This window comes from Wyeomyia smithii, chromosome 3 (assembly GCF_029784165.1).
Source record: "Wyeomyia smithii strain HCP4-BCI-WySm-NY-G18 chromosome 3, ASM2978416v1, whole genome shotgun sequence".
In the NCBI taxonomy this organism is placed as follows: Eukaryota; Metazoa; Arthropoda; class Insecta; order Diptera; family Culicidae; genus Wyeomyia; species Wyeomyia smithii.
The window spans coordinates 174,695,698-174,710,115 of record NC_073696.1 but is presented as its reverse complement, the minus strand read 5'-3'; the positions used below and the strand labels follow the sequence as shown (position 1 = coordinate 174,710,115).

Sequence of the window (14,418 nt, the reverse complement as noted above, 5' to 3'; positions counted from 1 at the left end):
ACTTTAGACTAATTTAATCTGACTGAAGCGAAAATTTTAAAGTTCCGTGTATCCAGATACCAATTTGCCATCTGATTTCAAACGTCGATAAATCGCTCCGTTGATGTAAGAGAACAGAATAACTTGGACGCAGTGCGCAGAAAATCGAACCTAGAAACTTCATGCGATAGATTGGGTTTTCATTACGATCCCGCAGAAGATTATGCTGCTGACTTATTAGTAACCATAGGATCGATGACAGATTATCTAGTTGCCTAAAACTCTTATGAACAAATCAATGTGGGCACTCTTAAGAAGAAAAAAAAAGTTCTCCTCACAAAAACTTTTTCATGCCCTACATTTTTCACGTTTCTTTGTGTCTCGTGAACGTGCGGATTTGAAAAAAAATGGTGCAGTTGTCAAAAGATGACATTAGGGGAACTACCTGACCTTTCATTTGAAAATGTTCAGAAATTTGATCACTGAAAAAAAAATTATTTTAAGTTACTTCAAAAAAATTGGATGCCACTAGAGCGGCTCCACCGTGATTTAATATTTCGCGGAAATGGCAATAGAACAGATAGGTATATTCTTCAATTATGTATTTTGAACTGTTATGTATGAAAATATTTGTTTATTCTAACTGGCGTTTATCTACATTCTGTTTTACTTACTTTTCGTTTTATTGATAGTATCATTTGTACCGTCACATAGCGTAGCTAAACCGATCTTAACGAATTGATCGTATTTTCAAACATGAAAATGATAAATCAACTGGAAAAACGTCTTTAATATAATCTCTTACATAACGCTTTAGTGAGGATGTAATGTAAGGCACAACATGCACGCTGTGCTTTTTTATATATCCATGTTGAACTCAAATGAATACTGAATGAAGTTTAGCTCTATAGTCCGCTCTCTTCGCTGTAGATATTCAAAGTGATTCAAACCACAGTACTCTAATAACATAACTATTCGTTTATAGCGGCTGGAAAAACAGCTAAACCTTACAATAAACAAGATATTACCTACGATGTCGCTCTTATTAAAACAGTTTGCTTACAAAAGTAACCTTTTCTGTTTCTTGATGTTCGATATTGTTCTCGCTTTTTTTTTCTATAAATGAAATTAAACTATTTTCAACAGTTTCCAAACGAATAGTTACATTACTGCTTATAATCTCTATGTAGATTTTAGCAATATAAAATACTTACCTAACAGAAATGCTGTGCGCAAAATTGCACCACATAAATCGAAGTATTCATTGAATCTGAGACAGACATTGGAATGGAAACTGCTCATTGGATTGTTTTACTGGTTTAAAATCTAAATCTATCAGTGTGTATGTAAGTTGCTTCTATCTACGTAAGTTTCTCTAGCAGTTTCTTTAGTTTTTCATGTGCATATCGTATTTTTTGGTACAGATCGCTTGAGCACCCTTGTTCCTGGATGGTGGAGATGCGATATGTTCGAAAATTCTTGTTGTTGTCCATAAGTGTGACGGCACGCATGAGGGGACACAGAATGATTTTCTGGTGATCAGAGAAATTGAGCTGGAAAACATATAAAAAGAGAACATACCTATAAGTTTGTTTTTTTTTTTTGCAATTTTTTAGGCTTTGTTGCTCATTGTTTTATTCATTTAGTGATCGAGCTGACCTCAAAAAACAAAACAAACGGAAACTGAATTGGTAATGTTGCACAACGCCTAAGGGTCCATCCACCTACCACGTGGACAGATTTTAAACGATTTTGACCCCCCTCCCCGTGGACAACTGCTCATATAAATTTTAAAAAAATTCTATGAACCGTGACATTACACATTAATTGTTTAAATTTTATTTTACCAGCTGATATAATATAACAGTTTCATTTTATGTTTTGTGAAAATTTTCGATATTTTGGTCGGCTAGATTTTGGACAAGTAGCTCGTTTGTCACTTAGTTGTCATCAACCAAGTTTCACTCGCGTTCCCTAATAAAACTCCCGGCGTCAGCTAGGATTGAACCTAGACCGGTTGGCTTGGTTTTTAATGGAACACGCCCCTCCATAACAATCCATAGATATAAACATTGAGTTTTTTAAGCAATTAACAGTAATAATGTAATTCATATTACAGAATCCGCATTGCAACTGTCTTAGCAATACATAAACGAATTTGTATAAATTACTCACCTGCACGGTACCATTAGTCAGATGCATTACCACTGCACACATTGTTCGGAACCAAGTGTGCAAATGAGGTATACGCGATATCTGATCACTTTCAATGTTTACGGCACCAGCACCGGCTTTTACTAAATGCTCTGTCATATAGCGTTTGAAATAGGACAAAAGTTTCATTTTTTTCTCCATCTGAGGCGGATAGTTGTTAACATCCATGTATGTCTCTACACCCTCTTTGTCGATGAAATGAACGTTTCTAAAAAAAATATTGTTTTGATTGTTCATATTTTCACTATTGTTTTATTTTGATTGTTTGATTAATAATACTCACAATCCATTGGCAAGCATGATCAGTTTGGTGGTATCATTGAACATTACTCCCATACCTTCGTCGCAGAGCTGGTACCCAAACCCGTACTTATCGCTGTAATCTACCCATTTCGAAACCCAAAAAAGTGGTTGTACTGCTGGGTCAGTGTTTTCGTCGTCTAAGTTTGCCATTAATTTCGGCGGCTTTGATGCAATTAACGAGCTAAGTTGTTTGTACAAGTTCTCAATATCGGTGCGATATCCTTCATTGTGTCTTGACATTGTTCCGGATGCAGTTATTGCATCATGGAGGTTGTTTTTCAAGAAGGATGATTCAAATCGAGTATCATCTAAAATCAAGGCAACATTAGAATAACATGTATTAAAATTGTAATGCAAATACCATTAACTTCAGCGAGTGGTTTCCTACCCGCGCGATCTGCAGATTCAAGTTGATCGGCTCGTGGTGCCATTGTTAGACATGAAATTGGAAGAGAAGCTGGAATGTGGCTACAAGAGATAAACTCAAAATCAAATAACTGTGTCACACTGGGCCGTTTTATCGGATCCGATTGCAACATAGAACATATCATCTCAGCGGCGCTGGACCGGAGGGTCGCAGGAAGACGATAGTCGCATTTTCTAATTTTTGTGTACGTATCTTTCAAACTTTTCGTTTCGAACGGAGGTTGTCCAACAAGAAGCGTGTACATAACACAACCGATTGACCAAATATCTACTTCATAGCTATGGCCTTTTTTGTTCAATATCTCCGGTGCAATGTAGTTGGGCGTACCGCACAGTGTCTTCTTACGCTCTCCCTCGTACTCAATTTTGGTTGCCAATCCAAAATCGCCAATTTTGACGTGCAACTCATCATTGAGAAAAAGATTACCCAATTTTAAGTCTCGATGAATAATGTTTCTGTCGTGCAGATATTTTACACCCGTTAAAACTTGATGAATGTAGTAACGACACTCATAATCGGTGATAATTTTCCGCCGCTTGTGTAATTCCATCATCGACTGTGAGTAGAAAGAAAACAATATGTATTAAAAATGCTATTTACCAGAAATAATCTAACAAACCCGTTTCTTGCAGAGCTCAAGAACAATATAAATGTTCAAAGGATCGTCAAAGAAGCTATGGAAGCCAACAATGTTCTTGTGATTAAGTGATCGGTGTATGGTAATTTCCTGTGTCATTTTTTCCTTCTGATTGTGTTTCATCATTAGCTTCTTGGAAACGATCTTTCCGGCGAACACTTCCATTGTAACGACATCCATGATTTCATAGCACTTGGCGAAACCTCCCTGGAATAGAACGAATAGAAGTATGTGAAACACCGGTACAATAAAAAAATCATTTAGTAGACCGGAATTTAAATTGCTCAAAGCCATGCGAATTATTACAATAAACATTTAGAGCAAAACATAACTAATCAATTAAACATCTTACAGATCCCAATACATCAGGTGTTAGGTCCATTAGGTTAGTTACAACCTTTGAAAATCCACTCCGGCTTACGAAAATAATCAATTTTGTTTGAATCCGGTGAAAGAATGTGCATAGTTTATGTCTTGATAACCGTAGAAATGATTGGTATTCATTAATTATTAACCTGGTTTCGAGGTTTTTAAATTTTCATGGGTCTTCACACAATAAACAGGTCATTCGACATTGAAATTGAGGTTATGAATAAAAGCTGCAGATAGCAATAATCGCTGTAGCAGTGCTATCAATATATTAGTATGTAAACTGTTTGTAGTGAACACGCAGGACACTATTTTGTGAGATATTCAAACTTAATTATTTAACTCACCTTCCCAAAAAACCGCAATCGCTTGTAGGTTTTCTTCGTAGCTGCATCGTAAAGTTTCTCCGGGATATCGTTAGATTTATCATCAGGCTTAGCGGAGCTCATATTGGCCGAATCGCAGTCTGCTCACCAATTCTACTCAAGATGAATATCAGAAATCTTGAATTGATACTTATTGAAATATTTTAAAAATTCATTCTTACCACGATTCAGTTGCTTTCGATACAGACAGGACACAAATACTATCGGTTTCTTCTTTTTCTTACTGGTTTTGTACTGGGGCGAATTTCAAATTGTCGAGCATAAACGGTCGCCAGCTGGATAACAGATATGAGAAATTATTTTGTAAAGATTATATGAGAAACAGATCTATTCTGTTTTATATTAGTAATTAATGCAATACAAATTTAACAAACAGAAGTAACGCAAAACATTTCCTAACTTCACCGAATAAACTTCGCAACAAACTCTTAACGAAATTGCTTCGTTAATGCCAATACACAAAACATTTGTCTACGAACCGTATGTATACAGGATTCAAGGAGTAAACTTGAATATCCTCGAACAACCGGTGCACACGAGATTTTCCGTTCCAAAAATGATGGAGGAAAGCACTTTTGCGGGCTTTGTAGTTTGTAACCGACGACAACGAACTAATATGCGGAATAATTTCGAGCTTGTATTGGTGAAAAAAAAGTCAGGCGAAGGCGAATTCGATTTTTCAAATGTTAATGCATGTTCAGGATAGAACAGCGTTGTGTAAAAGTTTAGAAAATAATAACAATCTCAACATACACGGTCCTTCAATTGTACTCTAAACTGAGTAACACTAACTCAGTTTATATAATCCGATAAAATTCCGGAAAATGAAAACTTTTGATTTACCGAACTGAGCCAAACTCTCAAATTGTTGTAATTCTTAGCTTTACTCGGGTTTGAGTGTGTAATGTCAAAAATATTCAGAAACGTTTTTGCTGAAAAGTAATCGAAGTTTCAAAAGCAGAAGTGTATTTGTCTTTTCTAACTAGTTGCAACAACGGATTTTTGATTTTTATATATCAGGTATATAATCAGGATCAGGATATTTTATATATCAGAAGCGTAATTTTTTGAGCAAATCGTGATTTTTTTTTAAATTTTATATCATAGCCCTTTAATTTTTAAAATGAAAAATTTAAAACACACAGTTGGTATATAGGCGAACCACATACATAAGACATACGTAACACTGGCGTACACGTTGCCCCATAGTACTCCGTACCTCGTCCTGTCCAACTGCTGCTCGACAAATAATGAACAAAATGAATTTTTTTTCTCGGCTTTATCGAGCCCCAAAGAAAATCCCATAAGGAACTGTCAAAAAGTTATTTACAAAACCAATGCAGCATTTTTCGAGTAGGAACGAGACAAATGCAGGGCTTCGCAGGTACACTGCCTTCAAAAACAACTCAAACTGTGATTTTATTCAGAGGGTGGTACCACATACTTAGACATACGTAACACTGGAGATTTTTTTTTTGGTACTCTTTGCCCCACATCACCCGGTACCAACACCAGTATGAACTGCTCGACGAAAATGAACGGAATGAATTTTCTTCATAGCGGCTCTACTCGAGCCCTCAACAAATTCCCTTACGAAACTGTCAAAAAGTTGTTTACAAAATCAATACTGCATTTTTCGAGTGGGAACGAGACAAATGCAGGACTGTGCAGGTACACAACCTCCATAAACTTCTCAAACAGAGGTTTTTTTTACAGAGGTTGTTACCACATACATAAGACATACGTAACACTCAGGAAGAAATCTTCCAAAAAAGTTGGTACAAAATGAACTACTCGAAAGTACCAACCTCTGTAAAAAAACCTCTGTTTGAGTTGTTTTTAAAGGCAGTGTACCTGCGCAGCCCTGCATTTGTCTCGTTCCTACTTGAAAAATGCTGCATTGATTTTGTAAATAACTTTTTGACAGTTCCTTATGGGATTTTCTTTGGGGCTCAATAAGGCCGAGAAAAAGAAAATTCATTTTGTTCATTATTTATCGAGCAGTTTGACAAGGCGAGGTACGGAGTACTATGGGGCAAAGTGTACCAGAAAAAAACGCCAGTGTTACGTATGTCTTATGTATGTGTTGTTACTTTCGAGTAGTTCATTTTGTACCAACTTTTTTGGAAGATTTCTTCCTGAGTGTTACGTATATCTTATGTATGTGGTAGCACTAAGAGTAATAATACATCAAAAATACCCAACGTTTAGTTCAATCTTTTAAACTATGCTTGGGTAGATTTCAGTTAATTCCATTCGATTGAATTCTCACAATGTAATTTTAATCTTCTTCCTAATTGGCGGGTATTATTTAAAAACAGAAGCACACAAGCACGTTCGTCACTTAAAATCACTAATTCAAAACCAAAACTACCAATATCAAAGAAATCTCTGCCACTTTCGCGAAATCAATCTCATCACGCGGGTTATGAATTTTAAACCAGTTTGATTTTTCATCCAATATTGGGTTCAAACTACTCAATGTTGACTTTTTGCAAAGATAACTAAAACAAGATACCTACACACTCAATCAGATAATAAAAGTACGATATTATTATTACAATTTCGATCGGTAAGTTTAAGAAAATCCAGAGTAGTTTGTAAAATTGATATAACTTTACATATTTTCTGTATTCAACAAATAATTTTACTGAATACTGCTATACTTTCTACTGAACTGTTAGGTAAATTAAACTTTTACCGAATATTGGTAAAAAACTACCGGACCAACTATAGCGCTGTCAAATTTTCTCTTTTCGTTGTTCTCCTTCTGGTTGTCAAGTCACATTCTCGGTGCGTTTGAACGCTGAAGTTCCTGCGAAAGAAAAAAGAATGGAGGACGTTTTCCAACAAATTCAGCAAGAAGCAATTTTTTCGTAAGTATATGATGATAAAATTTGTAAATATTTCAGGCATCAAACCATCACATTATTTGCTTCTAATTCCGAGCATCTGTTGCATGCTACGTAAATAGTTTACACCGCCATGTTAATGGACACATCCGAGAGATCTTCGGCTTTGAAACTATGAGCACAACTGGCATGAAGTTCATGCACAGTCCACAGCAGTAAAAAACGTTTGATTTTCACTCATGTAAATTCGGTGCGGCGAACGTCGATTTTTGATTTTTTTTAGTTTTCAATAGTTAAAATTTTCAATAACATTTGAATAAAAATATTAATATAAATTTACGTCATATTTCAGGTTTTCTTAAATAATCAAAGTGAACAAAAAACAAACATCACAGATCTTTCGGTATACACTTATTCTCGTTTTAATTGTTCAGTAATTTTTATTACGGTCATGTTTAGTAAATTTGAAAAAATACTGATCATTTTGTAATTTTCTTAAAAATAACTGATGTCGGTTGAAGTTTTTACCGAATTACCGTTATGCAAAAGGCACTTGACGAGCTCAGCAAAAAACATTACTGACCTTTTCTGTAAACTAAAGTATGTTCTGCACTTTCATAAAGTTCAGTAAATATTTGACGATCTGTCAGCATCTTCCTAGGTGTTGCTGAAAACTCTTCAATTGTTTAACTGAACTCTTGTTGTTTTTTTACTATACTGTTCGGCAATTTTTCTGCATCTGTCGAAACGAAACATCAAATGTCCGCCGTTTTCAAATATTCAGAGTTCCGAAGCTGAGTTTTTAAGTGTTTCGCGTGTAATTTAAAAAAAAAATGGATATCTTACTTTCAAATCTACAAGAAAACGACGTGGAGGTACACGATCTATTCAGTCAGCATATGGAAATTTTTCCACCACAGGAGAGCAGTATACTAGAAGCCTGCAACAAAAAGCCTGTATTCATCATAACATTAAACGTATCAAGTTTTTACTCGAATGTGCTGGGAACACCAGTATAATCGATCTAAACAATCAGAAATTCCTTTCTAAAATTATTCAACAGTTGCAATAGCAACTTTCACAATGGTTCATATTTCTCTCGTAACCATGAAAAAACTTTACGTTTACAGAATGCTCGGTAATTTGTGACGAATCGTCAGCTTTGTAAACTTACAGAACGCTCGGTAATTCGTGACGGAAGTCAGCTTTGTAAATACCGAATCATGCAGCAATTTTTGATGAACGCTTCGTAAATTTTTACTGAGCTATCTTCTATGTTTGACGTTTCAGCGAGAATGAAAAATTACCGAACACTCGTCAAGCAAATGAATTACTGAACAGATTGCTGATGGCTCAGCTGTTGAGAACTCGTTAAAAAGATTGCTGAGTTCGGTAAAAGGAACTAAGTGTGGAGCGTTTTGTAAATTTACAAAGCTGACGAGTGTTCGGTAATTTTTCATTTTGCTGAAACGTCAAACATAGAAGATAGCTCAGTAAAAAGTTTTGGCGCGAGTGCTGAAAGGCGTGCTGATCCAGCATCAGCGAAGGTCGATTCTCGCAGTAGAGAAGTACGGAGCTGTGGTAGTGGTTAGTTGGCGCGTGTGCTGTGGAACCCCGACGGGGGGAAAGCGGACGGCATCGCCGCTCTGCAGTTGAGGAGACAGCGCAGGCAGTGCTGCTGATTCACATACATTTAAAGATAAGTGACAAAACCTTTACTTTTTTGCCTTCTTTATTCTCGTATATACATATATATAATTTAAATATTTTGATTTCGCATTTCCTCTCTTTTATTATATATAGCCATTCTTTTTAGTTTTGAATATATAAATATTTCCATATATTTCATATATTAGTTATTAGCGGCATAGAGTTCACAACCGCTTGGCGGTTGGTGGATTGCCTCTTCCACCGGACCTCTCATCTTGCTCAGAAGCTGACGAGTCCGCAATGGATTTTTCTGACATTCCGAATAATGGAAACAACGCTTTTTTTTGACGTCGTTAAAAAGCGTAAAAGACCCCGTAAAACTGCCCCAACTGCCCCATCCACTAATGACGGGGCAACTCGGGTTAAAATGTACCAGGTGAACCATCCTGGTCTTCGTTGGATCGTGTATTTTCGACCCAAAAACAAGCCTCTTAAAGTTGTACAGATGTGTAAATCTCTGAAGGAAAAATACTCGAGCTTGACCGAAGTTTACAAGGTCAAAGCTGATAGACTGAAGGCAACATTTTCGAATCCCCGACAAGCGAACGATGTCGTCCTGGACCCGAATTTCAACATCGAATACCGTGTTTATATACCGGCACGCGTAGTTGAAATTGAGGGTGTTATCATCGAACCGGATCTTACCGAGAAGGACGTGATGGAAGGTGGGGGATGCTTTAAAAATCCCTCCCTCCCAAAAATAAAAATTCTGGAATGCAGGAAAATGTATTCCAAGGATAATACGGGAAAATACTCCCCGAATGACTCGTTTCGAGTCACTTTCGAGGGAAAAGTGCTTCCGGATTATGTCGAATTTCACAAGCTTCGACTCCCAGTAAGACTTTTCATACCGAAAGTTATGACATGCACGAATTGTTTGCAGTTAGGGCACACAAAAACCTACTGCAACAATAAATCAAAATGCTCCAAGTGTGGTGAAATCTCTGAGATTAACCATACTTGCGGCGATCAACAGGCAAGATGCTGTCTCTGTGGTGGTGACCCACATGAAGTTGAAGCGTGCCCAAAATACAAATTACGTTCAGACGCGTTGAAGAAATCTACGAAACAGCGCTGTAAGCAGTCATTTGCACAAATGTTGAAGACTGCCTTACAGCAACAGGAAAATCCCTATTCCGGCTTGGAAACGGATGATTCCAATGATGACGAAGAGGTATATCAACCTCTTCCGTCGAGTGGGGCCGTGCGGAAACGACCAAGCGTATCTTCCCCCAAACTTCCCAGAAAGGAGCAGAAGAAAACGCATACAGACACCCCAAGAGGTCAACCTTCTAAGCAAAATATTGCTAAGACGTCACCTCCAGGATTCAAACTTAATCCTGAGGGCAACACTTTTGATAAAGAGTTCCCTAAACTACCGGGAAAGAAATCTGCTCCCGCCAATAAACTGTCTCCGGAATCTGAAATACCGTCTACTGATGGACGTATTTCATTTAAAATGATAGATGAATGGATATTTACCACTTTTGGTTTATCCGATACTTTTAAAAGTATGATTTCGGCTTGGCTTCCAACAATTTGCATGTTGGGTAAGCAACTAAGCACCAAATGGCCCCTCCTCGCGTTCGTATCCTTCGATGTCTAAATCAGACAACAGAAGTGACGAATCGACAACAAGGATCATACAATGGAACTGTAGAAGCTTGATTCCCAAACTAGATAAATTTAAACTCCTGCTTCACGATAGCAAATGCGATATTTTCGCGCTATCTGAAACATGGTTATCAACGGATACGACAGTAGCCGTTCATGATTTCAATATAATTCGTTTAGACCGAGGAAACTCTTATGGCGGAGTGCTTCTTGGTATCAAAAAATGCTATCCATTCTTCCGAATTCCTCTCCCAGCAATTGATGGCATAGAAATTGTTGCTTGCCATATAACAATAGCTGGTGAGAGCCTTACGGTCGCATCAGCCTACATTCCACCTAGAGCTATTATTAACCGGTTGCAGCTGACACAAATAAGGGAACTGCTGCCGACTCCACGCCTTACCCTGGGAGATTTCAATTCTCACGGAATGGCGTGGGGAGCACCTGGAGATGACCACCGGGCTATTCTTATTGAAAGCTTACTAGGCGAGTTCGATATGACCCTATTGAACATACCTGGGTTAGCTACAAGAATAGCAAGGCCCCCCGTACGTGAGAGCACTTAAGATTTATCTATGTGTTCCTCCTCAATAGCTTTGGATTGTAAATGGGAGATTATTCAAGATCCCCATGGTAGTGATCATTTGCCAATAAGTATTTCGATTATGAGCAGGCTCCAGTCTGTTACCACAGTCGAAGTAGAGTATGATCTCACCCGGAATATTGATTGGGTAAAATTCTCGAACATGACATCTCAGGAGCTCGAAACAACCGACGAGCTTTCTCCATCAGACAAAAACAACTTTCTTGCAACATTAGTTTTAGATAGCGCGTTGCAATCTCAGACGAGGCCCGCCCCTGAGAACAAGTTGAAAATTCTTCCTAACAAACAATGGTGGGACAAAGAATGCACCGAGATGAAAAAAAACTCTGAAAAGAGCATACCTAGCATTCAGGAAAGATCATTCCTTTCAACTTTTTGATCAGTTTAGAGAGCTGGAACTGAAACAGGCTAAACTGCACAAACTGAAAAAAAGATCGTACTGGCAAAATTTCATAAGCACGTTATCCAGAGATGCTTCTATGAGCTATCTCTGGAATACGGCTCGGAAAATGCGCAATAGGTCCGACAACAATGAGGCTAATGAATATTTTGAACGTTGGATCTATGATTTCGCGAAAAAGGTATGTCCAGATACTGTCCCACCACAGCAGAAGTTCAGCGACACAACGGCGATCGAAGAACCAGAATTTTCAATGCTGGAATTTTCAATTGCCCTCGCGTCTTGTAAGAACAAGGCTCCAGGACCGGACAGGATCAAATTTAATTTGATGAAAAACCTGCCGGACTCGGCCAAGCTACGATTTCTTAAACTGTTTAATAAGCTTATCAGGAACAATGTGATCCCAAAAGCTTGGAGACAGGTTAAGATTATCGCAATCAAAAAGCCAGATAAACCTGCCGCAGATCACCGCTCGTACAGGCCGATTGCGATGCTCTCATGCATACGCAAATTGCTTGAAAAAATGATCCTGCGCAGACTTGACAACTGGGCAGAAACAACTAACCAACTGTCAGTGACCCAGTTCGGCTTTCGTAGGGGCAAGGGCCCTAACGATTGCCTGGCATTGCTAGCCACAGAAGCAGAAATGGCTCTTGGCAGCAAACAACAAATGACCTCGGTTTTCCTGGATATCACAGGTGCATTTGATTCAGTTTCAATCGAAATTCTTTCCGAGGAACTGCATCAAAGAGGATTCTCCCCTATATTGACAAACTTTTTGATCAACCTGCTGTCTGAAAAGCATTTACTTTTCAACCACGGTTCTTCAACAATAACACGAACAAGCTACATGGGTCTCCCCCAAGACTCTTGTCTGAGTCCGCTGTTGTACAACTTCTACATCAGTGACATCGACACATGCTTGACGGACGGCTGCACAATGCGTCAGTTAGCTGACGATTGCGTAGTATCAGTCACGGCGTCTCTGGCTGTAGATATGAAAAACAGCCTGCAAAAAACGCTAGATAATCTGACCAGTTGGGCCAGCTGTCTTGGAATTGAGTTCTCGCTTGAAAAAACGGAGATGGTTGTCTTCTCAAAAAAGCGACCACCACCCCGTTTGGAGCTAGTTCTGTCCGGAAGACCCATCACCCAGTCACCTAGCTTTAAATATCTCGGAGTATGGTATGACTCTAAGTGCACATGGGAAAAACATATCAATTACCTGAAGCAAAGATGCCAACCAAGGATCAATTTTCTTCGGATGGTAACAGGAACATCATGGGGAGCCCATCCAGAGGATTTGATACGACTCTATCAAACCGCGATTCTGCCCGTTATAGAATACGGCAGCTTCACACATGCTGAAGCTAGAGAGGATACAATACCGTTGTTTGCGTATCGCTCTAGGCTGCATGCAGTCGACACATACCATGTCCCTAGAGGTCATAGCTGGAATACTACCACTCAAAGAGAGGCTGTTTGAGTTGGCTTTTCGTTTCCTCATTAGATCGGAAATAGCAAATCCAATGCTTATTGCGAACTATGAGAAATGTTTGGAAGTTGTTCAGAAACCCTGTATGTCAGTATATCAGCGGTTCATGTCCATGGAGATAAACCCTTCGGTTGTTGCTCCATCCCGTGAGATTTCAACATCGCTCAACAATTCTTCTGTTGTATTTGATTTGACGATGAAACAAGAAATCCATGGAATTCCCGATCACCTCAAACCAACAGTTGTGCCATCAATATTTTCGGCAAAATTTGGCCACCTCCCAAAACAGAATTCCTTTTTCACGGACGGATCTGTGATGGATGGACAATCCGGATATGGCGTTTTCAAAACAGATCATCGCATATCTCGCAAACTAGCACAGCCCTGCTCCATATACGTAGCTGAATTAGCTGCCATACACAATTCGCTGCGAATTATCGAGCTCAAGACACCAGACAATTACTTCATCTTCTCGGACAGCCTCAGTTCTATCGAAGCTCTCCGATCGATTAAACCGGTCAAGCACCCGTCCTATTTCCTTCCGGAAATTAGACGGATATTAGAAGTGCTGGTTGATCGGTCTTTCATTATCTGCTTTGTGTGGGTCCCCTCTCATTGCTCAATCCCAGGCAATGAAAAAGCTGATTTATTAGCAAAAAGGGGTGCCATAGAAGGAGATATATTTGATAGACCGATCACCTATACCGAGTATTTACATCTGCCCCGACAACTGGCTCTGGCAAACTGGCAGGAAAAATGGGATTCTGGTGATTTGGGGCGATGGATGCACTCGATCTCGCCCAAAGTGTCTACAAAAGCTTGGTTCAAAGGGTTAGATTTAACTCGTGATTTCATTCGAGTTATTTCGCGCCTAATGTCCAATCACTATGTTGCAAACGCACACCTCTATCGAATAAACTTAGTCGATAGTAATCTGTGCGAATGTGGAGGTTACGAAGATATTGACCACATAGTCTTCGTATGCCCTAAGTACCACAGAGCAAGGGCCAAGCTTATGGATTCTCTCCGGAAACAGAAAGTGACATTTACAATGCAAATACGGGGTGTGCTTGCTAGCCGCAACCCCGCGCTTGTAATACCCATTTACGACTTTTTAAGAGATATCAAGTATCGAATTTGATTATCTCTATGCTTTTTCTCCTAATTTCTCCCAACACAACAATCTTAAAAAGTTTCACGCTAATTCCGTTTTTTTTTCTTCTTTCTTTCGTTCGTCTTTTTTATAGAAACATGAATCATCGCTTCTTTTTGAGAGACATGATCCACCGAACTTAGATATAAGTTTTGATTTCAAAGAGATAAGGAACCATCACCCTCAACGAATAGTAGTAAGGATTAGCATTTAGTTATAAAGAGAAAAACTTTGATGTTAATGTTAGTCGTAGGCTTAAATGACAAATAATTTTA

At 38.6% G+C, this 14,418-nt stretch overlaps 1 protein-coding gene across 1 annotated transcript; it reads right to left on the bottom strand.

The window, feature by feature from the left end:
* Nucleotides 1-1,193: 1,193 nt before the first annotated feature.
* Nucleotides 1,194-5,024, bottom strand: LOC129729427 (serine/threonine-protein kinase polo). The gene is made up of 8 exons (XM_055687985.1): nucleotides 4,795-5,024; nucleotides 4,477-4,590; nucleotides 4,277-4,408; nucleotides 3,543-3,767; nucleotides 2,858-3,479; nucleotides 2,477-2,804; nucleotides 2,155-2,401; nucleotides 1,194-1,532 (listed from the first exon to the last, which is right to left on the bottom strand). The coding sequence occupies exons 3-8, from the start codon at nucleotides 4,376-4,378 to the stop codon at nucleotides 1,341-1,343; spliced, it is 1,716 nt and encodes a 571-aa protein (XP_055543960.1). The 5' UTR covers nucleotides 4,379-4,408; nucleotides 4,477-4,590; nucleotides 4,795-5,024; the 3' UTR covers nucleotides 1,194-1,340.
* Nucleotides 5,025-14,418: the final 9,394 nt, after the last annotated feature.